Here is a 26,841-nt window from a genome sequence, read left to right on the forward strand (position 1 = left end):
AAAGGTGCGCCAAGAAAAATCTGGAAACATGAGGTGCAAAAAAGTCCTAAATCAAGGAGAGAGGTGCACAAAAAAAAGCGCAAGTTAATAGTTTTGTAAAAGAGCGTAAGGCACACCATGATTTATTTTGTAAAAGAGCACCGGCGGGCTCTCACTCGTACAAATTGTAAATGGTTAGAGGCATGGGTTGAGGCCATGCCAATAGATAAAGAGGAGGAGAAGGGTTGGAGGACCAAAAAGGGGATTACCACCCACAGGGAATTAGGGTTAGGGTTTTGTATAAAAGGCAAAAAGTGAATGAAGAAGCTCATTCTTGCGTGTGGCCAAAAGTAGCTCTCTTCTTCTTCTTCTTCTTCTTCTTCTTGCTTGCTTGAGCTTGTGATTGAGAGAGTGTGTATGAGAGTTTGAGGGAGTGAGTGTGCAAGGGTGAGGGATCGTGGTGGAGAAGCTCTTCATCTTCTCCTCTCTTCTTCTCTTCTCTTCTCTTCTCTTCTCTTCTCTTCTCTTCTCTTCTCTTCTCTTGTTCTCAGCAATGGAGCTTGAAGCGTGGAGCTTGAGGATCGAGCTCGCTTGAAGCTTGCACTTGGATCGTGGAGCTACCAGAGTGCTCGGGAGAGGAGGGAACTCGATCGGGCATGGAAGTAAGCTTACTACACTCGTAGAGAGAGATAGCACATCGGCTATGTGAGAGGTAGCCATTAGTGCTTGGCTTGAAATGCTTGAAAGAATAAGTGGTCCCTGGGTCTTGGTGGTTGAGCTTGATCGCCTCTACATTTTGGTTCCATTGTCGGGGCTGACGGATGCAAGCCTTGAGTGCTTGCGCACTCCAAATCGAGCATTGAAGTAGGGTTTTCCTCAAACCGGTGCTTAAGATAGATAGGTAGGAAGCGAGGGAGTTTGAAGAGGTATTCGATCTCCTTAGCAAGTAAGTTTTTGGTTTTTTGGATTTGGAAAAGTAGGTTGGAGTAGTGTAGGTGTTTGTTTTGTGATTTGGATGCATTAGGGTAGGACAAAAACAAAGAAGAAAAGGAAAACAAGCATTAGGGTTTTTGTTTTGAAACATGCCCAAATAGGGAAAGAAAAGGGGAAAAAGAGTGCTTAGAGCTATTAGAATTGCATGGGGAGTGATCGAGAAGAGTAAGGTTGAGCCTAGTAACGGTTTCAGGTTCTATAATAAAGAGAGAGAGAGAGAGAGAGAGAGAGAGAGAGAGAGAGAGAGAGAGCTTGTGAAAGACTTGGAGCTTCCGATGAATCGATCGGCGGCCACATGAGTTTTTTGTTAGGATTAGGTGAAACCTTTGTGTGTATCTACCCTTGGATTTTGGAAAATCTTGCTTGCGGGCGTGGCAAAAAATTGTTGCCTCAAAGCGATTTTTGTTGCTGTTGTTTACGTGCCAATGGAATCGGACATGGTCCATAGGGGTCCGATTCCTAGAATTGGACACTCAGACCAACCAATCCTATCTGATTTTGAAAATCAGATCCATCTAGAATCGAAATTGGACGTCAGATTCTTAGAATTGGACTCCTAGAATAAGATGCACAAAATCGGACCAACCACTCGGACTCGGATCATCCAATCGGCCAATCTGACGAACCCAAAATTGGACGTTTGATTCCGATAATCAGTCTCCTAAGAACTGGACCTCTGAGAATCAGATCTCTGAGAATCGGACCTCTGAGAATTGGACCTCTAAGAATCAGATAGGAAACTTTCAAAATCAGACAGGTGAATAGAATTCAATTTTGACACATCTAACCCCTGAAATTGACCCAGAGACTGTATAAAGCCGAAAGCACATCATAGATCTATCATTGGGCTGAAATCTAGAGCAAGTAGTTCAAAACTTGGCTATGAATGGTCCTTCAAATCACGCATGGTATTTAGCTTAATGGCCCTGCAGTCCAGGGGGGACTGCCCTCCCCCCCGCCTGAACCCCCGTAGAGGGGGCTCTTCCCCCTCCGCATCTCCCCCAAGTTAGTTGGAGAGAAAACACGCACCATGATCGGTCCTTCAAATTAGATCCTAGTGTAGTAATGGATCTACACAAGCATAGATTCTCACTTGCAAAATAGCAACCAAAAGCCCATAACCAAACAAAGACAAATAGAGACCGTAGAACCTCAATGGGCCAATCTAGCCAATAAGGGCAAAAAGGCCACACCACAAAAACATGTATATGTTGCATTTGGACTGCATCTAGTCAAAGTAGAATGCAACAACATCAAGCTACAACAGTGAGGATGACTAGACATGATAGTCTTGATGATAGATGCACCTTGAACGACATTGCATAGACAACCCAAGACATTAGTAGAGATTCCACATCCAATTGTGCAGTTCGGGACTCAAAGGCATCTATCATAAGGCTTGAACTTATAAGCCAAGACCCAGAAGACGAAGACATAGTACCGTGAAAGGTGAGAAGGATCGAAGCTTGCACGTGAGCTATGGCGGGAGAGCAAGAGCAAGAAAGAGAGAGACAAGAAATGGGAACTCCAACGGTCACAATGTGTGACCAGGCCTTCCTTTATTTACTAGTTACTAAAATGAATGTAAAGAATAAAGTGACGTGACGGGTGCCCGCCACCTGCAGTGTGCAGTGGCGGGTACTGTCAGTGTAGTAATACACAGGGCGGCACGTCGGAGGCGCCTTTACCCCAACAACCTCCCACTTAAAGGCGAATCTGCCCCAGTGAGAGAGAAAAGAAAAGAAAAAGACAGTACAACTGTACATAGGTACAAGGGATGAGGAAAGGCAACATCTCATCCAATGCCCATCAATCTCTTGAGGAAGGCAAAGCGCTCAGTAGTGAGGCTTTTCGTGAGCAGATCTGCAGGATTCTCGTTAGTGGAGATCTTGACAAGGTAAACAGACTTGTCCTCCACAACACCACGTATGAAGTGATACCTCACCTCAATGTGTTTTGTCTTTGCATGGAAGACCGGATTCTTAGCCAACTGAATGGCACTCATAGAATCCGAATGCAGTGTAGGTATAGCATCAATCCCAAGGTCAGCAACTAGACGGCCTAGCCATATGGCCTCCTTGCAAGCCTCAGTGGCTGCAACATACTTGGCCTCAGTGGTAGACAAAGCCGTACACTTCTAAACCCTGGACATCCAAGAGACAGCCCCTCCAGCATAGGTGAATACATAGCCAGAAGTGGACTTCCTACTATCTGCATGTCCTGCATAATCGGAGTCAGTGTACCCCACGACCCCTATATCCTCGCTGCCATAGCAAATACACATATCTGCTGTGCCCTTCAGGTACCTCATGATACCCTTCACGGCATCCCAATGTCTGCTGCCAGGTGTAGCCATATAGCGTGCCACAACACCAACTGCATGCGCAATATCTGGACGAGTGGCTATCATGGCATACATCAAACTACCCACGGCTGAAGCATAAGGGATCTTGGCATTCTCGGCCCTCTGCTCATCTGTCTGTGGACAATCGGCCTATGATACCTTCACATAAGAAGGTAATGGACAACCAATAGGCTTTACGTCCTGCATGCGAAAGTGCTCAAGGACTTTATGAATGTACTCCCGCTGTGAGAGATACAAAAGCCCCTGATGCCTATCGTGCTTAATGCGCATCCCAAGTATATGTGAGGCCTGTCCCAAATCCTTCATCTCAAAGCTCTTCTTCAGCTGAGATTTAAGAGCATCTAGCTCATCATGAGCATATCATCAACATAGAGTACCAAGATAAGAAAACTGCCATCACGGGCTTTCTTCGTGTAAAGACACGGATCTATAGCACTCCTGTTGTAGCCCTGTGACTGCATAAAGGCATCAAACTTATGATACCATTCCCTAGGTGCCTGCTTCAAGCCATACAAGCTCTTCTTCAACTTGCACACTAGGTGCTCCCTGCCAGGTTCTGCAAAGCCCTTAGGCTGATCCATATAGATCTCATCATGCAAGTCCCCATGTAGAAAAGCCGTCTTGACATCCATCTGATATAGATCTAAGTCAAGCTGTGCAACCAAAGCCAAGACTAAGCACAGGGTGGTCATCTTAACCACAGGAGAGAAGACCTCATCAAAGTCCACACCATGTTCCTGCTTAAAACCCTTTGCTACCAATCTAGCCTTGTATGCCGACTTAGGGTATCCAGGGGTACTTTTCAGCTTGTACACCCACTTGCATGGCAAAGCCTTCTTGCCCTTAGGTAAGGCAACCAAATCCCAAGTCTCATTCTTATGCAGGGAGTCTATCTCAGACTGCATAGCCCTCTCCCAGGAGTGACTGTCACCCCTGCGCATAGCCTCATCATAAGTGAAAGGCTCTCCTACATCTGTAACCAAATTATAATGCATAGAGGGCTAAAATCTGTCAGGTGGACGTCTGTCTCTAGCAGACCATCTCACCGCAGGCTCTGCTGCCTATCTAACTGCCTGTCCAACACCCTGGCCCTGTGGAGGAACTGCTGCAGGCTGTACTACTGGCTGTGCTGGAGCTCTAGGCTCCTCCTGAAAGATCACTCTGCGGATCTCAACCACCTTCTCAAGCTGCCTGTGCATCTTGTCTTCATGGAAGACGACATCATGGCTGCGTACTATTTTCCGCGCCTGCGGATCCCATAGGCGATAGCCCATCTCTCCTGACTCACCATAGCCAAGGAATATGCATTTAATGCTCTTTGGATCCAATTTACTCCTCTTGTCCTTGGGCACATGGCAGAATGCCTCACATCCAAAGACACGGAGATGCGCATAAGAGGTGGCTTACCAGCCCAAACTTCCTCTGCAACCTGGAAATCCAATCCACTGGAAGGCGATCGGTTTATGACATGCACTGCCGTACTAACTGCCTCAGCCCAAAAACTCTGGGGTAGGCCTGCATGGCTAAGCATAGAGCGCACATGCTCCTGAATAGTCCTGTTCATGCGCTCAGTCAAACCATTCTGGGGTGGGGTGTAAGGGGCGGTCAACTGACGCTTAATACCCCTGTCATCACAAAAGTGCTCAAAAGCATGCGAGACATATTCTCCCCCATTATCTGTCCTAAGGCATTTCAGCCTATACCCAGTCTGGTTCTCAACAAGAGAAAGCCATCTCTGAAAAACTGCCAAGACATCGGACTTCTGCTTTATGGGATAAGCCCACACTTTCCTAGAAAAATCATCAATGAAGGTAATGAAGTACTTCGCGCCACCCATAGACATGCAAGGCATAGGCCCACAAACATCGGAATGCACCAATGCCAAGGGCTCACTCATGCATGGCCTACCCGATTTCTTATGCGTAGACCTATTCTGCTTACCATAAAGACAATGATCACATGAGTCAAAACATGCATAATCCAAAGGCGGAAGATACTGCAAACTAGATAACATTTTCATTCCCTTCAAAGACATGTGCCCTAAACGAGCATGCCAAAGTGATACATGTGGGATAGAACCCACTGCCAAAACATGGTCAACTGAGGACCCAGATACAACAAGAGGATAGAGGCTGCCAGCCTTGGCGCCTCTAGCAAGCACAAGTCTGCCACGAGTAATCTTCCAGGCAGAATCCCCAAAACATACATGAAATCCTGCATCATCCAGCTGTCCTACAGACATAAGACTGCGCGTAAGCGCAGGTACATGACGTACATCCCTAAGCAAAAATGAACTGCCAGTGGAAAACTGCAACTGAATATCACCACAGCCCACAATATCAAGAGACCTGTCATCTCCAAGTCTAACTGATCCAGATACAGTACGGTAAGAGTGAAACCACTCACGGTAAGGCGTCAGATGGAAGGACGCACCTGAATCCAATAACCAGCACTGTGCATACATACTAGGTGTCTCAGTCAAGTGTGAAGCATCAGAAGAACTAGCTGCAAGTATGAACTCATCACTACCATCGGAATCCTCGGTCTGCATGACATTAATTTCTTCAATCTTGATGCTGGACTTCGCAGGTACTATGCTGCGATCAGAGGACTTCTCCTGCACTTTCTCTTTGCCCTTATCCTTGCGCTTCTCATTGCGCAACTCATGACACTGTGGCCTGATATGGCCCTTTTTCCCACAATGATGACAAGTGACATTAGCGTTGCGCCCACGCGACTTACTACGCGACTTTCCACGAGATTTAGACCACCCTTCTGCGAGTCACGGCCACGGTTATTACCATGATCATTCTTGTCATTCCTGCCTCTAACTGTCAAAGCATGTGAAACACGAGAGGCATCCAAGTTTTTGCGATTAACCTCTTTCTGCAGAAGAGCACTCTCAACATCATTCAGTTTCAGAGTAGCACTAGAGGCACATAGGGCAGTGCGGAATACATCCCATGACTCATTCAGAGTCCCAAGCAAGAAAAGAGGAGTTACTTCCTCTCCAAAGGTGATATCCTGCGAAGTCAGGTTCTTCAGTATAGCATGGAACTGGCTCAAGTGAGCAGACATAGTCACATTATCCTTCATGCGCAGATCCATAAGCTGCTTCAACCAGTACATCTGACTCGCCGGACTTTTCTTATCATAAAGATTCTTGATCTTATTCCATAGATCCCATGCACTCTGTGCTTCCTCAAATACATTATAATGTACCTGTTCAGTGAGAGACAGTACAATCGTGGACTTGCATAGCTAATCAAGTTCAAGCCAATCGTCATTGTCCATAGTTTCAGACTGCTCTCCACTCAACCGAAGTGGCTTAATCTGAGATTTTTGCACCAAGACCTGCCAAATTTGACTCTTCCAATAAGAGTAGTTGGTACCATCCAACTTTGTGATGTTAAATATGGCATTATCAGTCGAAGAGGATGCCATAATGCAGGCTGGAAATGCACAGACAATGTAAAACTGCTGGCTGTTTTACTGCAAAAAATGCCCAAAATCCACTGAAATGAGCTCCAAATGGCGAGAAAAGTGTGCCAAAAGATGCTACCCACTTAGTACTAGGTGCAGTACACCAAATTAGGATATTTCAGCATAAAAAATACTGCTCAGTCCACCAATAACTGGTTGCTGTAATAAATTCCAGGTATGCAGTCTAGAGAGCAAACTGTCCCAAAATAGGATCCAATGTCAACTAAACAATGCTAGGTCCAAAGCCGGCATGAAACGGACATAAGAAAGGCCAATGACAGTGAAAAGAACATGAGCTCAACACCAAAGCATGTCAAAATAACATCTGCCAGTGAAAGGCACACCCCCAGGCACTCTAGGCAAAGTGTTCCTGTAACTACCAAAACCTGACACAAATAGGTGTCTGCTCAAAGAGAAAGATCCAAATATGAGACTCAACTCATAAGCATCCTGTGAACCAAGAGTACATCAATGCATATCCATAAAGATCGAAGTATGATCCCAAAGTCTCAATGCGTATGTAACTGCTCAAGACGTAAACTGCTCCAAATACATGTAAGTGCTCCAATAGCATGCAACTGTCAAAGGTCAAGCAAGCATGTAAAATGCTCCCACTGGCACAAAAGGCGTACAAAGCGAGCTCAGAAGCTCAAACAACCCAAGAGAAAGCACCAGTGATAAGTGACCCTGTCAATGCATCAAGCGCATCCAAGAGAGCATGACATACATGAAGCACCGGTCGTATTAACCATGAAGCAATACATAAGCCCAAATAAGCTCTCGGTCAACTCAATGACATCCAAATAGCAACCAAGATCAATGATCAAGTAAGCCGGGAATGCTCAAATACATCCAAATCCAAGCTCCAAATGTCGGTATGGCATACACGAACCAAATAGCATATGTCACGAACCAAAGCATGTAAAGTATCTTCAGCCCACTGTTATTCCAGCATGTATTTACTGTTCTAAATAGTAGATTTCAACCCCGAATTCAAGCCAAAATCATGGTCAAACCAAATGCATACATCCCCAATACATCCGGGTAGGAAGTAGACCACATACGGGCATCAAACAGCTCCAATGGAATGAGGCATAAGCAACAAATGTCAGTGTCAGGGGTGTTGCCCTGTTTCCAGCACTCTTATGCAGTGAATGACAGTTTCAAAACTGAGAATGATCAGCTCCCAACCTCAATGTCAAGCCAAAGCATCAAAATGACATCCAAAAAATGGCTCAAATGCCCTCCAAATAGGCCAATGATGAGTGCTCCATGAGCAACAAAGCATTCAGCTGTAAAACGTGGAGGTCAAAGTTTGAAAATGGGCGCCATATTCAGTGTGTTGAGGCCTGGAGTGCTGCTGCCAATCACGTGGAGTTATGATGGTTGGGGGGCTCCAAAATAAGCCCCAATAGGCCACACACAAGGGCTTGATGAAGATCAAGTGGCTGCAGCTTCAACACGTGAGGAGAAGAGGGCTGAATAGGTGCGCTGAAATCAGCGTGAGTTGCTGGAAAGTGGCTGCTGATCAACGTGGCTGAATGTTGAGTGTGGGGGGGCTCAATGATGGCCCAAGGTAGGCACATACCAAGCCATGAAGGCCCAATGCAAAGGGGAGGGAAGATATGAGCTATGGAGCTCAAGAAGAGTGGCTGCCCTTTGTTCCTGCCCTGTTTCAAACTGAGAATACACTCAAATATCTACAAAATGCTGAAGCAATACCTCAAGGGAAAGGCCCTGATGAAGCTCAAGAAGGCCGGGATGGAGCTCGGGAAGCCAGGGAGAGTCGGGAGCTCGAGAGGTCGGCTATGGCTGCCGGGATGGAGACCCAATGCGTGAAGCGAGTCGATGCGAAGGTCGGGAAGCACTGAGTCGAGCTCGAGCAAGAGAATGCCAAGCTCTGATACTAGTTGAAAGGTGAGAAGGATCGAAGCTTGCACGCGAGCTATGGCGGGAGAGCAAGAGCAAGAAAGAGAGAGACAAGAAATGGGAACTCCAACGGTCACAATGTGTGACCGGGCCTTCCTTTATTTACTAGTCACTAAAATGAATGTAAAGAATAAAGTGACGTGACGGGCGCCCGCCACCTGCAGTGTGTAGTGGCGGGTACTGTCAGTGTAGTAATACACGGGGCGGCACGGCGGAGGCGCCTTTACCCCAACATACCGCTTGCTTATCTTTCATTTCCACCTTGCTAAAGGGCAATAAAAAATCCACACCAAGGTTTTCTCATGAAATACATCCTCAGTCCTGATGATGAGAAAGATTGGATGCATATCCTTGATTCCATTGATTTTCCCAGTTTAGACCATGAGGACGATGATAAGCAAGTAGTCTATATAGGCACTAGTGTGGAGAAATAAGGAGAATTGAAGAATGACTTAGGCCACACATCAGCTTTGGTTCTAGTTTACATGATGGCATCACACAGTAATGCAACCCTTGGCATGTCCTACCATGTGCCTACAAGCAAGCTAGACTTGATGAAGATCTTGGACTTCTTGAAAGAGGAGTTGCATGATGACCTTGGTGGTGCAAATCTAAAACCACTCGAAGAGCTTTTGGAAGCTCGACATTGGAAGTGAATCAAAGTCCATGACTTACATCTATTGTATAATTGGGCTCTCCACAAAAGAGACGAGGTTTGGCAAGAAGAAGTAGTTACGGATGATGAGTGCTCTAATGCACAAGACACAAAAAGCACACATATAGATTGTGAATTAGAAGAAGAGGCCTCAACCATTGAACTCAAAACCGTAGACTATGATATTGATGGGCATGCAATTGAGCAAATCATTGCTGATTCCAAGCCTAGGGAGAGGCATGCACTACTCGTTGATGGAGTGGTTATCAAGATGGGACTTGGCTAGAATACTTGGAAGTATTATTATGCACAGTGAGCCAATTTAGTAGCATTGTATAAAGTCAAAACTTCTTTTGAGTTATGACTAGTGGGAGAAACACCCTTATCCAATGGCCATGATTTTAACTCCCATCTCAAATCATAATCTAGAAATCCCTTATTTGCCTAAAACATGACGTAAAAAGGGGGATCTTCCACTCCACCTATGATGTGTAAAAGGTTAAAGGAGGTGAGGAGAAAGAAGGCAACAGACATTGATGCCAAGAAATAGAAAACGCCACAAGACCTCCCTAAGAGATTCGCCAAATTCAAAAAAGAAGATCGGAGAGGAGTATTATTGGGAGCCAAACATCAAGGACAAGCTAACAAACCTATTGAGAGTCCTAACAAAAGTCAAAGAAATCAACTTAGCTGCTGAGGGCGATAAACCTAAATCTGCCTTCATTGCCAACAATCTCACTGTTGAGGAGACTAATCTTATGCATCTCTTACAAGAGTTCAAGGATGTGTTCGTCTGGTCATTCACGGAACGTAAGGGGATAGACCCAGTATTGTAACCCATAATATTCCTATGGTGCCTAATGTGGTGGATTTATCTAAAAAATTGAATGCACAAATTGGGTTCCACCCATTATCATTGCTTTGAAGAAAAACAAAAAAATTTAGAGTGTGCATAAATTACAAGAAAGTCAATGCAGCCACAAAAAGAGATAGCTATCCATTGTCTTATACCAAGCACATGCTAGAAAGAGTTACAAGAAAAGAATCCTACAGCTTCCTTGAAGGATTCTTAAGATACAATCAAGTGCAAGCTCATTCGAATGATAGGAACAAAATAGCTTTTGCCATAGAATGGGGTGTTTTTGCATATACTATAATGCCCTTTGGTCTTGCTAATGCACTTGCCACTTTTCAACAACTAATGTGCATAATTTTCAGAGACATGCTCCATAAATAGTTGAAAGTGGTTGTAGATGACCTTTGCATGCACACCAATTGGACAAGTCATCTTAAGAAACTATGAACACGATATAAGCAATGTGGGCTTTCCTTAAACCTCTTGAAGTTCCAATTTTGGGTGAATTATGGATGCATTCTAGGGCATGTGATATCAAAGAATGGCATTGCAATGAACTTCTTGAAAGTTAAAGTCATTGTTGAATTGCCACCACCGAGGATGAACTAGAAGGGAGCTCAATGCGTCCTTGGCCACACACAATATTATCAAAGATTTATACTAAACTATGCATTTATTGCTCAACCTCTACACAAGCTATCGATCATTTTTTGAATGGACTAAAGAGTGCCAAGGCACCTATAAAACATTGAAAAAAACTCAAACCATAGCACCAATTTTATGAGTCCCAACTTGGAACATAACCTTCCATGGGAGCAGTGTTGTGCCAGCTTGGAAAACATAAACTAGAATACCTAGTGAGCTTTTCTAGTCATCAACTCATGGACACTGATATGAACTATTGCACCATTGAAATAGAAGGATTGGAAATTTGTTTAACGTAAAGAAGTTTTAGCATTATTTGCTAGTGATTCTCTTTACCGTCTTTATAGACCATCGAACTCTACTGTATCTTGTTAATAAGCCATGCACTACTACTAGTCGCATAGCCCAATGGTTGCTACTTTTGCTTGAATTTGACTTCTTAGTCATGGTACGAAAGGGAAGCAACATTCCTTGTTGACCATTTGTTCCAAATACCCAATGGAGAGCCAATGGAAAACAACATTGCAGATGACTAATCGAATGCACACTTGTTCTAAATGTCTAAAGTAGAAGACCTCTTTAAATTTGACCTTTCACCCCACTAGGTTGATGATATTGTTGAGGTGTTGGAAAATGGAGTACCTAACCAACCAATAGAAAAGGCTTGACTTCACTGACTCATAATCAAAACACAACCCTACCCAATTAATCATTAGATAATTGTATCGATTAGGCCAAGATGACCTCCTCAGATGCTAAGTTTGTGAGCATGAGATATATGAAGTTTTAGATAAAGTGCATGTAAGAATGGTAGGGGGTCACTTTGATGGAGATTCCATAACCCAAAATCTTAGAGTCTCAGCTATGGACTATATTCTTCAATGCTGCAAGATTCATCAAGCACTATGATGAATACCAATGCATGAATTTTTTGGTCAAGGAAGACAAGATGGAACTAACACTAGCAGTCACATGACAACCCTTTGAAAAGTGGAGAATAGACTTTGTAGGACCTATAAGTTCCACAACTCAATATTCTCAAGCTAGACATCATCATTACTATATTGATTACTTGACCAAGTGGGTTGAGGATAGGGCCACAAGGAAAAATGATGCAAGAATGACAATAAAGTTCTTATGGAAGCAAGCAATCTCATGGTTTCGTTGCCCCATTGAGATTTTCAACAATCAAGGTACTCACTTCATTAATGAAGTGATTTCACACTTGTTGTCTACATTCATGATTATACACAAAAAATCGTCCCCATATCACCCATAAAAAAATAGTCAAGCTAAAGCTACAAATAAAATCCTGATTAGTGCCCTGACCAAAACCATCTCTGCCTCTCACAATTGGGACAACAAGCTTATGATAGCACTTTGGGCCTATCACATAGGCTACAAGTCTGCAATTGGCCAAACTCCTTTTAAATTGACTTATAGTACTAATGCAATTATGCCAGTCGAATTTTTTGTCCCAAGCTTGAGAGTGGCTATGCAAGAGTAGTGGGAAGGTAGGAAAGCTTAAATCAACGGCTTAACAAAACTAGAACGATTGTCCGAAACCCAACTACTTGTGACACATGCTCTTATATCCAAAAAAGCACAAAGAAAGGCCTCATTTAATAAACACATCAAATAACACCATATTAGATATTTTGGAAATTTTTTAAGTCCCACTTTTAATGAATGTCTTACTTTTGTGAATGAAAGACATCACTATGTTTATGTTTGTCTTTAAAGGGCACTTTGTAAGTTACAAATATGAGATCACACATCTTGAGAGCTTAAGTGATAAAGTGTAAGCTATGTGGCTATTAGGAGATTTGGATTTCACCTCTATCTTTTCTAGCATACTGATAAAATGTGATGTTGTATGGTGGTGGAAACATCAAGGAGGCTTAGCTAGGATATACCTAGGAAATTTCCAAGTTTAATGTAAGAATACAAAGGTTTGAAGGAGTGTAGAGAGAATTTAGAATACAAGAGCCTTAAAAATTATATGAAGATATACCAAAATTTATAATGTTATGGATTTGAAGATATTATAATATGAGTTTCTTGTTTTAGATATAGCATCATTTAAAGTGATATGTATAAGTTTCATGAACTAGGACCTTAAAAAAGTCACCACCACTAACTAGGTGTGGTTTAATAACTTGATCTAATACCATATAATAATAAGTTTGGATAACCTATGATGTGATGGTTCTTTTTTTTGTGTAAACCAATAGAAAGAAGTATGCTAAATAATTACTCACCCCATTTGCATTTTTTGTATGTATATGCATGATAAATATCTTTTGTTTAAAAGTTCTATCTATCTTAACAATATATGGACAAGATGGATATTGGCTTTGGCCAAAATCAACTAGCTTAACACTTTGAATAGCTAAATGACCTTTCATATCATAAAATGAAGATTTATATACCAAGCTAGAAGTTTATAATTGTTCTAAGACCAAAGATTTAACCTTTGACCAATAGTTTGTGTTTCCAAAAAAATAGGCATAAATTTTATTATTAATTAAGACTTATTTATTAGCTAAGACAGAGTACAAAATTGGACTTAAACTAATTTATAAGAAATTTCAACACAATTAACTAATGTTGTTGAAATAATAAAAAACATTAAGTAGATTCTCTCATTGATATTGGTGGTGTTTAAAAACACCAAGGTAACTACATAAAACACTTTAAATTTCTAACAAGCATATAATTCATAGCCATACAAAAGCCCTTAATGGAAGGGATATATTTATTATAGAAGTCAAAATTAGTCCATATAGAGTCACTGCCTTGTTGCATCATGTATATTGGAAAAATACAACTTTTGTAGATTTTGTATAAAACATTTAGCTGCACTACCCTTTATGAAATGTTTGTGATATCCTAACTCATGGGCAAGTTGCATTGCTTCCATATCCTTCAAAGTAGAGACTAAAGGAGTCTGCTTCAACTTGGATAATTGTGAGCTATTCAATGTAAGAGATGAATGACATGAGGCATTTGATGATGATGTTTGTATAATAGATGGTCTCTAGAAGAAAGAAGTAATTGAAGGTTGAACATATCTACCATCTTTATCAATCATGGTCTCGTGCGGTGCTGATGATGAAGATGAAATACCATCATTCTCTGCTCTAGTCCATTCATCAATGACAACCTTGAATTGTGCATAGAATTCATATCCATATTGAATTGGGTCTTATCTATATCGATCAAACTTGATCACTTCACATGCATCATGGTATTTGCTTAAGTAAGTCAAGTATAGTAGAAGTTCTTCAAGATAGAGTCTCCACGATCAATATCAAATGTTTTTAGATAAATGCAATTCTCAATAGGATTTGGACATCCTTTGTAAGGACTGTCATCTATGAGAATAGTCTTGGTATGCTGACAAACATCTCCATATTGATCCCATACATACTTCAGAGGCTTGAACATTGCTTCTATTCCCATATTATCTGGCCTATATATGATTTTGAGTCGATATCTATGACATTGTTCTTGGCCCCAAATCATAAAGAAAGGATACTTCCTTTTTGCATGAATCTCCAAGCACTTAATAACTGCCATGACATTCTTATGTAAAGCTGTTGACCAAACTCCCACTTGGAATCTTGCAAATAAGGCTTCAAGAAACTCCATACATCCCAATCGAAGAACAAGCCATTGCTTTTCCATTTGAAAACTTTGAAACTTTTTAGACTTAGTAAAGCATCGTTGTAAAAGAAGACCATTGAGATCACGTATTGCACATAATTGTGTTACATTTCTTATCAAGGATATATCAATCACATCATTGTACTCTATTGTTGTTGAATCTGTTAGAAATCCAACCATAGATGTCTTAGTTGAAGTTACAAAGAAGAAAAAGAAGCACATTAGATTCATTTACCTCCTCATCATTCTACTTAATGTTTAAGCTATAAACTGGCATAGAACACTAAAGCAATTTAACTTCACATTGACAAATACATGTATAAGTACTAGTTAATAAATGACGTCTTAAGAAAATAGGCATTTGACCAGTGGACAAATCTAACCAAGAGTAATATCATGAGGTGAAGAATATGTATATAATGATATCTTTGAGGTAAAATCTATTATAATAAAGTAAATTTTCCATGCCTACTTTTTATCGCTAATTATAAGTATACTTGAGATACTAACAATAGATTATTGTAATTAGTTACAAAATTTATCTTATCATTATAATATTAAACATACTCAGTTTCTAAAAAGGCCTTCAAAATGACATGTATAAAGAAGGTGTTTATTAGTCCTAATTATTAAAAGAAAATTTAAACATGATACTTTTGACCATGTGACCAAAACTATGTTACATATAAGTGGTACATGACAATTTAATTGAGATAAGTTATACACTATTTGGATAAGTTTTCATAGTTTCTTCTTAAGGACTAACCATTCTATTTTTGAACTAGTTATATCCCATAGATATTTAAACTCATGAATTGTAACAAGCATTTTACCTTAATATTCCATATACACATATCAAAAGATACATTGGAGGTGAAATCTTTGTTGCAATATTTGCTACTGAGGTAAAACTCCTTTGGGAGATGCAATGAATCTTTTTTGGGTTGCTGCAATATATTGTTGGCTCTCTTGTCCTAAGGTACATGCATAGACATACACTAGTGATGTAGTAAAAGAGGTTATAAGAGATAAGAGATTTGACCATGTGGACAAATCTAACAAAAACTAAGATGACAAGTTCATTACACAACGCATATAAGAGTTTAATTGAAATAAGATCTAAAATAGACTTAAGTAAATTTTGCATAGTTAGCTCAAACTTTTCATTATGATAAGTATTCTTACACACTAGATTACAATATCTCCTTTAAATAGTTATTCTTACAAAGGACAATAAATTTTAATGAGCTCTTTAATACTATTTTAGCAAAAGGTTTACTTAAATGGATTTTTTAAACCAAACATGTTTGGTACCTTTTGTAAAACATTAAAAAACTAAAGATATAGTTCTTTAAGTAATATCACCAAAGAAAGAAAATATCACAAATGCTAATGGAAGTAACTTCTCAAGAAAAAAAATCAAAATTACATCAATATGTCTTCCTTGATAAAAGGAGAAGGAACGGAGCTTAAACACCTGAAGTAGCCTTTAATTTCTCTTTCATAATTAGACTTGCTATATCTTGGCTTGATTCTTCAATGCCCTGGGGTGGTACTTCAAGAACTTGAACTTCAATTGTAGGAGGAACCTCTTGGGAATTTGAATTTTGTTTGGCACTCTCATGGACCCTCCACAATTGTGCTTCAACCTCTCTTTGCTCTTGAGCATTGCAAACCATTGCAATAGTCTTCATGTGATTTATCAATGCCACCTTAGATGAAAGGCCACTTGCATATACATCAAATACAACCTCATGAGCATCATTGAATGCTTTGATTGTAGTTCCCATAACTTTCATTTTCTTTCTCAAAACAGCCTTTGCAATCCTCTTGTCTTCTTCAAATGTCTTCATCATTGCACTCCTTGTCCAAGCCTTCAAAGCCAAAATGGAAGGCTTGTTGACATTGTTTATATATCGCTCAAAATTGATGAAGCTTTTCTCCATGGTCACTAATGTCAAAACCACAAAAGAATCTATAGATCCAAAAGCAAAGGTTCTATCCATTGGTAGGAAGTCAACACTACCACTAGCATGTGATACTTGCAAGAAATGCTTTCAAGAGCATTTTCCAAAGCTACCATTTGCTTTCGATCAAGAAATGATAACAACATGAATTGTTTAGGTTCACATGTCATTTGTAGTGGAGTGGATACAACCTTTCCAAACTTTATAGAGTCCCATTTCATTCCCTCAACCCCATGTGCTACATCTAGAACAACAACCCCAATGGTAATTGGATCTCTATAAACATTATGTATAAGATCAAAGGTTTTTAGATTGCATGCAACAACATATACACGCCAAGGCAAAGTAGTGGAGGATTGAAGATGATTTTTCTTTTTTCCAATTAGGAAGTTCACAATATCTTTTGCTCCATTTGGTAGGGACCCTGCATTAGCTCCACGTGTGAGCTTCTTTGATATCCAATCATTGCAGATGCCTAAAATATTTGTGTAGACTTCATCATTGATATCATACTCATCAACAAGCTCTTCCCAAGTCTTCATCACAGTGCTACTTTCTGGAACCGAGGCATTGAAAAGAGTGATTAATTCCTCCTTTAGGACACTATCTTGCTTGATTTGCTTAGCCCTTGTTTCCATGTCAATCATACCTTCCTTACCCCATTTGTTTCTACGAAAAATGATATGACCTTCATTGATCTCCTCTTGTAGTGTAAGAATGTCTTCATCCTTTAGACCCATAAGGCAACAAAATGCAGCATGAGAAGATTGCCTTCCCTTCTTTTTCAAACTCTCCTCCTGGGATATAAGCTCACCTCTAGAGTATCTCTTCATGATTTTGATCCAACTATCAAATATTTCTTGGGAGCTAACAATCATATGGCAATCTCTAGATGCACAATTTTCTCCAATGTAAGCCACAAATCTTTGCAAAAAAAATATCAAAATAGTGAGCATAGAACAAAAGAAAGAGCATTACACTAATCTTCACAAAAAGAGAAGGTAAGCTTATATGCCATGGTACTCTTTGAGAGCTTGTCTTAGAAAGCCCTTGTTGGGGTTTTGGTAGAGAACCAAATGCTAGCCACTGATCTCTTAATTGTTGAAGTTGCTCAACATAACAGGCATTCTTCATAACATTATGTGATTCCTTATTTGTCATTCATGAAAGCTCAATGCACATTTTGACAGGACAATAAACTAATATTCTAGCATTTCTCATGGTGTATAAATGCTTGGTTGCTAGACAATTCATAGTATTACTCTGAATATATATCTTTGCTGCATGAATTGAGTGAAGCTCTGATATAATCCAATAACTATAAGTGTCCAACTTATTAGCATCCACCTCATCAAGATGTATGGGTCTCTTCTCATTGCTGTATTGTACAAAAGGCATAAGATATGCTATTGTTGTTGGACTCATGGGATTCTTTATGAAAGACGTGGTTAGCTTCTCTACATAATCCCAACATAGTGACCTATAAGCATACAAAGGAGGTGCCTCATAGCACTTATAAACAAGAATAGGAAATTTTGTTGTTAAACCAAATGGAAAGATTTTTTCAAACATGTGAAATCCAGATTCTTCCTTCTTTCCCTTCTTCTTAACTATCTCAGGAAAATCGAATGTTCTTTCTACTCCCTTGACCTCAAGAGAATTATTGGCTTTGTAGGTGTAACTTCCAGCATGGAAGATAAATTAGCATCATTCTTAGTAGTGTTAGCAGCCATACTAACAACTAGATCTTATGACAAGGAACTTTGTTGAGGTGATTTTGACTTTGAGCTTGTGGGATCCGGTGAATTATTTTCTTCTTGAGGAGCAGATGAAGATCTCAAGTCTATTTGTTTATCTTGGAACTTCATTTTTTTGTTGGGGTGATCACATTTTCTTGATATGGAAAGTAGCTCACTATTTTGGACAACTTGGAATGCTAATATAATGTCTTCTGTGGCCTTTACCTCCTCAAATAAGGTCCAACCCATTGTTTTCAAAGAGTATTCTTTGTCCTCTTTAATATGTGCAAAGTGAAATGACAAAGGATCAAGTTTGTATGCTACATTTTTTCCCTTGATCTTAACAAGATTACATGGTATTCTCCTCTTTCCCAGCACATCCATATGTTATCTTCTCTATGACACCATCTTGTTGAAAAAATGAAATATCACTCTTTAAAGTAAATAAGAGAATATTGTTAGCCCTTTTTCTTTGACTATCATAAACATCCACATACTATGGATACACAAAATCACCACTAACTCCATCAATGGTTTGGGTCTCCTTTTTGGATATGCTATTTTTCTTTGCTATTGAATAGTTCTACAAAGAGAAAAAGTTGTCAAAACAAAAGTGCATCTACAAATAGTCAAATTTTACAAAACCCAAATAAATGTATAAGATTTCTAGGTTGAAAATTGAAAACACAACATCACAAGATTTTACAAAATACAAGACAAATATACTCCAAAGGGACTCTTCCATAAATTGAAATATTGAAATTTGAGATTAAGTGTGGTATGCGATCTAACCATAAATAAATGTGCTTATGTATCAAATCTCATGGATTATTTTGGCCCTAAGTTAGCATTAAGTATGTTTCTCTTGCAAGAATCACATAGCAAAAACTTTGCCATCGACTTCGGTGTGAGAAAATCAAATTCTATTTAATACTGAGACTTGGCCATGGGCTTAACCAAATGGTCAAGCAATAATGAAATGTTGACAATTAGTGTGGTATGAGATATAGTGAAAAATCATTGTGGTTATGTAGAAAATCGCATGGATGATTTTGTCCCTAAGTTAACATAGGATTTCTTCTCTATGTAAGTTTCCTATGCAAGGATCATACTCTAGGAACTTTGCTAAGATTTTTGGCCATGTGGTCAAATCCTATTTAATCAAAGAATGGGATTTAGTCCAATATGAGATCCACCCATGTATCAATGTGGTTATGTAGCAATCTCATGACTCCATTTGGCCCGAAGTTAACATTTTAATTAGTGTACATGTAAGTTTCTCTTGAAAGGAGTCATATTGTAGAAATATTGCCATTGGTTTTAGCCATGTGATCGAATCCTATTTAGTCATAAGACTTATCTATGAGATTAGAAACTTTGCCATGGTTTTTTACCATATGGTTTTTAAAGGCTAGTTAAACAAAGGATGCCATTTATTGTGATATGAGATTCACATATAAACAAATATGGCTATATAGCAAATCCCATAGATATCAACATAAGGTAATGTGCAAAACACTTGAAAGGTGGAGATTTGTCCTCATGGTGAAACCTACAAGATATCTATATTTTTATAAACTACTTTTAACCATATGGCAAAATCTAGTTTCATAACCATATGAAGAAAGTGGTTCATTTGTTGTAACATATTGTGAAATTGTATTTGACTATATAGCCAAATATCATTTTATAATGGAATGAAAAAAGCGGTCTCATGGTTTGCAAGATGTATGAGATTAGATTTGATCATATGGCCGAATGAAACAAGAATGGGGGATTCTTGGATGATAGTATTGATAACAAAATGAAAGATTTGACCATATGGCCAATTTTTATTTTGTAGCGGAATGGACAAAGTGGCTAATTTGTGGTAAATTGATATAATATTTATATATGACCATATAGATAGGAAGTTATGAAAAATTGAAATTAAAAAAATGGCTTATGAAAACAAAGTGGTTTGTTTCTTGCGTGACAAGTTTTGACCACATGGTGAAACTTCCTATAAATATAACTAGCATTCCGCGTGCTAAAGTTGCCGTGCTATCGCACAGTAACTTTGCTCAACAATCCATTTCTCATCTCTCTCTCCTCTTTTCCCTCTTTGTTTCTAAATTTTTTATTTACTCTCTCTTTCTCTCTCCAAATTCCTTATGTCTAATTCTCTCTCTCTCTCTCTCTCTCTCTCTCTCTCTCTCTCTCTCTTTTTCTACCTTCTACTTTAGTTTATTTTTTCTCCTCTCCTGGTTCTCTCTATCTCTCCTTTTATTCTCCCCCCTCTCTCCTCTCTTTTCCTTCTCTCTCCCTCTTCTCTTATTTCCTTTTTCTTCTTCTCTCTCTCTTCATTTTCTTTTTAATTTTTTCTTTTCTCTCTCTCCTCTATTTTTGAGTCTCTCTCTCTCTCTCTCTTAATTTTATATTTCCTCTCTCTATATGTATAATTCTTTCTTTTTATGTTTATATTCTCTCTCTTCTTCTCATCTCTCTCCTCTCTCTCTCTCTCCGTCCCCTTTTCTTCTACTCCCCTTTCTCCTAATTTTTCTTTTTTTCCTCTCTCTCTCTCTCTTTTAAATTTTATCTTTTCTCTCTTTCTCTCTCTTCCCCCTCTTTTCTTCTACTCTCTCCCTTTCTCTCTCTCAAAAAACATTTAAATTAAAAAAAGACTTTTTTCTTTTCTCCTTTTCCCCATCTCTCTCCCTCTTTTTCTCTTTCTTCTTCTTCTTCTTTTCTCTCTCTCTCTCTCTCTCTCTCAGCTTTTCTTCTTTCTCCCCCCTCTCCTCTCTTTTTCTTCTCTCTCCTCTTTTTTTCATTTTTTTCTTTTCTCTTTCTTTTAAATTTTCTTTTCTCTCTTTGTATTCAAATTCTCTCTTCTTCTTTTCTCTCTCTCCTTTTCTTCTCTCTATCTCTCTCTCCTCTCTCTCCTCTCTCTCTCTCTCTCTCTCTCTCTTTCTTAAATTTTATATTTCTTCTCTCTATAATTCTCTTTCTCTTTATTCCCCCTCTCTTTCCCTCTCCCCTTGTTTCTTTTTTGCTTTTTATATATTTCTCTCTCTCTCTCTCTCTCTCTCTCTCTCTCTCTCTCTCTCTCTCTCTCTCTCTCTCTCTCTCTCTCTCTCTCTCTCTCTCTCTCCTTCAAGTTTTTTCTCTCGCTCTCTTTTCTCTCTATATATTTTTTCTTCTCTCTCTATTTTCTATTTTCTCTCTTTCCCTTTCTCTCCCCCTATTTTCTCTCTATTTAAAATTATATATGTCCTCTTTGTCTTTCTTTCTAAGTCAAAAACTATATTAAAAAAGGTTTAATTAAAAAAACTATTCTCTGTTTTGTTTTCCCCCTCTCTTCATCATCTTTCTTCTCCTTCTTCTTCTTTTATCCTTCTCTTTCTTCTTCCTCTTCTATCTCTCTCTCAAAGTGTGTGAAAAATTATGTCCAAAGAACTTTAAATTAAAAAATTATAAAAATATTTAATTAAAAAGTTTAATCTGAGAGAGAGAGAGAGAGACAGAGACAGAGACAGATAGAACCTAGGCCCTACACATGAGAGAGGGAGGGGGAGGGGAGAAGAAAAATGTTTAATTTAAAAAAGACTATTCTCTTACAACCAAATCTAGCATACCCAAAATTTGTGTGATTGAACCCACCATAGATTTAGTCTTGATTTTTCAAGATCAATTCCCAAAAAAGTGGTTTGTTTGTTCAAAGACAAGATTTGACCACATGGCCAAATTATAGAAAGTAAGGAATTCTAAGTAGAAACTAGTCTTTCCTTTTGGAAGGAAGTAAGGGTTGATAATATAAGAAAGTATTTTGACCAAGTGGCGAAATGTCATTCTTGTATTAAAATGAACAAAGTTGTTGATTTGTTGCAAGATATTTTGATATTGCAAGAGTCCTTGTTTTGGCCAAGAGATAGCTTAAGAACAAGACTTGGACGCATGGCCAAATCTCACAATATATTGGGAAAAATAACATAAAATACATCTTATATTATAAGAAAAGATTTGACCTCATGGCCAAATCTCATAGTATATTGGGAAAAATAACAAAAATTATATCTTATATTATAAGAAAAGATTTGACCTCATGGCTAAATCTTTGATTGTATTGAATAAAATAACAAAAGTACTTTTTATATTGTAATAAAATTTTTGACCATATGGTGTAATCTATAGATTGATGAAAGATCATGATATGTGTTGTCAGAAGATCAAATTTCATCCTATGGCAAAACTATATTGAGTATTTGTAAGTGTTGTATGGCTATATGCTTATTGTAAAATAATAAAGAATCTAACCATAAAGCCTTACGAAAATGCTTTTACTATGAAAATATAGTATAATAGAAAGTGCTATATAGTAAAATATAATATGATGCATAAGAACTTGATAAAATGCTCTAATATTACGGAAGGATACAAGAAATATAAAGCTAGATTTAGCCTTGAGGTGAAACCTTAAGGTATATAGCATTACACCATAGAAAGAAAGGTTAGTATTTTGAAAACACTCATTGATGAAAGCATCGCGCAAACCATTTATTCCATATTCATATCCAAGAGAGTTTTGTTAACATTACACAAATCATATATTTCATATTCACAGCAAAGAGAGTATTTTCAACAGTGAAGCAATCATGTTTTTTATATTCACAACAAAGAAGCTATCATTTGCAAGGTAGTGGGCATTAAAAAAGACAAGCATTTCAGGAGATCAATCAAGCAATCAAGAATAAGAAAAAGACTTTGAATTTTTAAGAGTAAGTGTCTAATCTCATTGCTGCAGAAATAAAGATTACATTTAATTTTCATACATGATTCTTATTTAGATAATGCTTGTGGTGTTTGATCTTAATATTATTCTACACTAATCATATGAAAGAGTAGTAGTGTGATTTGTAGTAATTGTATGGATTGAATTGATCAAGAGAGAGTATGCATTAGTAGAGATTGGAGAATCACTAGCACCAAATTAGTGTAGTTTAACTCAAAATCAGAGATAAACTAGGGAAGATTTTAAAACCTGTTGTAGTTAGTAGAAGTAAGCAATCTGTGCCAACGTAACAAAAATCACTCGTGAAGTAGAGCAGACACGTTGTGGAGTGGCAAGATTTCTGATTTGAAGACGCATGTAGTTTTGGTCATAATACCCAAATTCGAACCAAAATTTTCACTGCACAATATGTTTCAGTTGAGAAAATGAAACATTGGAGAGCACTTTTAGAGAAGAGCAAGAGGATAGAACTGCCAAAGATTAGGGCCGCAAAACTTACAATAAGAGAGGGGTGACAGGAGCAGAGATAAAAACACAGAGGATTAGGAATGCAAATCCTACAACTGTAAAAATGTAACCGAGAAAACACTCAGGTCAAAGAGTTGGTGGCAGAGAGAGGGAAAGAAAGAGAAACTCGTTTTGAAACACATCATGATTAGTTGTAAAGACCGACCTCATGAAAGGGATCATTTAATGTATCACGCTATTCGAATTACCATAACTTGTTATAGAATACAAGTAGATTTAGATCTTATTTTTGTAACTACTTTTTTAATTTCTTTAAAGATTTCAAGTTATGATTTTTTCAAAAATCACATAACGGCTATACCGTCGCCCGTCGTTGGGGGCGTTGCCCCTAGCCCCCATCAAGGGGTGCTACCCCCCGGACCCCTCATTGGGGGTGTTGCCCCCAAACCCCCCTCAAGGGCGCTACCCCCAAACCGCCGCTGGGGGGTGTTGCCCCTAGACCCCAACTAGGGGGCATTGCCCCTCGAACCCCCCATTGGGAGCATTGCCTCCAAATCCCTACAAGGGGCATTGTCCTCGAACCTTGACTGGGGGGCATTGCTCCCAAACCTCCACTGAGGATGTTGCCCCCAAACTCTCACTAGGGGCGTTTCTCCTAGACGCACTCCTTCCCCCCCTCCTCCCTCCCTTAAGAATCCACCATTGGGATACTGCCTTTATTTCCATGATAGAGATTTTGCCTACACACTCTCTATCCTACCTTGCTAGAGATTCTACTCTTGAACTATCACTAAGGTGACTTCAAAATCCTCAATGATATTACACATTATATATTAGACACATTAAATATATATAATCTTATAAAATATAATTTAATATATTTTAATTATATAGATTAATTATTATTAAATTATACACACATAATATTCCATATATGCACATGCACATAGTACATATATTAATATAACATGATTTAGACTAAAATAGTATAACTTAAATATAAAATGTAATATGATACATTTTACTATTATGAACAAGTAGGCACTATAAGATTTATAAATATTTAACCATGATACAAATTATCTTTCCTTCTCAAATAGCTTCTAATTAATGGTAAAATTTCCTCAATCTTTATAGCTTTGTGTCATAGGGAATGAAATCTCCTATTCTTTGGAGGTCCTTGTGGTTTCAACATTTAAGCACGAGGTCAATGTTTCTCATAAAATATCTTTATCCTTGTTGTCATGTGGAATACATGAAATAAACATTTTGATCATTTGATCAAATATTTTTTGATGGAGTTCACAAAGATTGTTTATCCTTGTTGACATATAACAGAGGCTTTGACCATTTGGCTAAATCTTGTTCTATGGATATCACAAACAATTATTATCCTTGCTATCATCTAGATTACATACAATACATGTTTTGACCATATGGCTAAATCTTTTCTTGTGAACATCACAAAGAATTTTAATCCTAAGTCTTGTGTCAAATACTTGCAATAGAGGTTTTGACCATCTGGCTAAATCTTTTCCCATAAAGATCATGATGAATTTTTATCCTTCTTGTATGTATTTTGCTTGAGGTTATGGCCATCTGGCTAAATATTTTTCTATGGAGACCACAATGAACTTTTATCCTTTTTGTCATGTGAAATACATACAATAAATATTTCAATCATTTGACTATCTTTTCCTATGGGGATCACAAAGAATTTTTATATTTGCTATGGTGTGGAATATATACAATAGACTTTTGACCAGGTGGCTAAATCTTTTCCTATATACATTATAAAGAATGTTAATCATTGTTCTTGTGTTAAATAGATATAATACAAGTTTTGAACATCTGCTATATCTTTTCCCAATGAGAACACACAAGGAAGTTTTTGCTTACTCAAAGAGTAGCTAATAAAAAAAAGTAAAATCAAGGGGCAACTAAAAATAATAGAATAATATTTTCTTCTTTAGTTTAGGGCATAATTCATGAGAAAGTTTGTTTTTGGCCATATAGTCAAATCTATCCCCTTTCTGTAAGATGTTTCCATTGATACTTTGTATTATGGATATTAGACTCATTCTATCTAATGTTTCAATGTTTTTTTCTTTTCAATGAAATTTGATACTTCATTGTATTTAGCAATTTCATTACTATTTTCTTCTTTTTGAGAGGTGACAACATACAAATGATAAAATCTCTATTTTCTCACTTGTACAGGTATCATGAATAACGAATTTTATTTTGGAGAAACTGTGAATTTGCTAGTTGATCATGATATTGTTACACTTGGGAGAGTGCATGCAATACATCTAAATGAGACATGCCATGGAGAAACACTTCAAGATGGATACATTTCAGTGGCTATTTGATAAAGGTCTAAATGTACTGGCACATTTGCCATTCCCAACAACTGATGCAATGAAGGTTCATGAAGCTGTAGGTTATTTTGCAAAATGGGAAAAGAAAGATGTAGTGGCTGTTTCAAACTCAATAACAATTCATGACAAAGGAGATGATTATGAATGAAACCATGTCCTACCTTTTGAGGATATTGATGTGCTTAACATTTGTGAAAGTTGGAGAGAACGTAGAGTGACAGAAGGCAACACAATGTGTGTTGGAACAAGGGTTATATTATTGGCTTTTCCATATGATGTGATAAACTTTGAATCGCTAGGAGAAGAGAATGTTGATGTGGTGGTAGATAAAGCCCTTGATCAAACCACATGAATATATGATGACAACCTCCATTGTGTCACTTTGGAAAGATGGCCTATTCAACATGTCATCTTTGATGATGGAACATTGCTGCTACAACAACAATCATGCATGCAATTTATCTCTACAAATGCTTGTGCCAAAAACATGGAAGATACCAAATGAAGATTTTGTTTTTGTAAAAAAATAAATTTTTATTCAAAAGAGATCATATTGTATGGTCAATAGAAAGCCTCGAATTATTGCCCCTAGTGGTGCAAACTTGAGGACTTCTATGGACTCCATTTTACAGGTTTCCATGATTGATTGTTACCAAGAAAAGTGTTGTCAGTTTGCTAATAGAGAAGCAATGCAACAATTACTTAAATACTTTTGGGGATTGCAATTTGACGACCGCACAAACTATGTTTATGACAAGTTTGAATCATCATGCAAGATTGATCACTTGGGAACAAGGAAGTACAACTTCATCTTCAATGTACAAGTGGTATGTGAAAGGGCATGGTATGAGATTCATGGAATCCCAAAGACATATTTTTACAGGTACAAAACACAATTTGAGCATGGCATGAGGAGGGAAATGCATGGAAACAAGGGGGTAATA

The 26,841-nt window shown here is 38.3% G+C and overlaps 1 protein-coding gene across 1 annotated transcript; it reads right to left on the bottom strand.

Moving 5' to 3' along the window:
* Positions 1 to 1,633: 1,633 nt before the first annotated feature.
* LOC148026660 (uncharacterized) lies at positions 1,634 to 17,419 on the bottom strand. Its single transcript, XM_087690332.1, has 2 exons — positions 16,655 to 17,419; positions 1,634 to 1,693 (listed from the first exon to the last, which is right to left on the bottom strand). The coding sequence occupies exons 1-2, from the start codon at positions 17,417 to 17,419 to the stop codon at positions 1,634 to 1,636; spliced, it is 825 nt and encodes a 274-aa protein (XP_087546458.1).
* Positions 17,420 to 26,841: the final 9,422 nt, after the last annotated feature.

This window comes from Lygodium microphyllum, chromosome 13 (assembly GCF_053477565.2).
Source record: "Lygodium microphyllum isolate KBCC chromosome 13, Lygodium_microphyllum_v1.1.10, whole genome shotgun sequence".
Taxonomy (NCBI): domain Eukaryota; kingdom Viridiplantae; phylum Streptophyta; class Polypodiopsida; order Schizaeales; family Lygodiaceae; genus Lygodium; species Lygodium microphyllum.

Bases quoted from the DNA above. Each gene is read 5' to 3' on its own strand.
- LOC148026660 (XM_087690332.1), bottom strand. From the start codon at position 17,419: ATGATTGTTAGCTCCCAAGAAATATTTGATAGTTGGATCAAAATCATG. The intron at 1,694-16,654 runs GTAGCTTTGGAA...TCTGATTCTTAG, and splicing joins TTCTTGATCGAAAGCAAATG to AGGTCCAATTCTCAGAGGTC.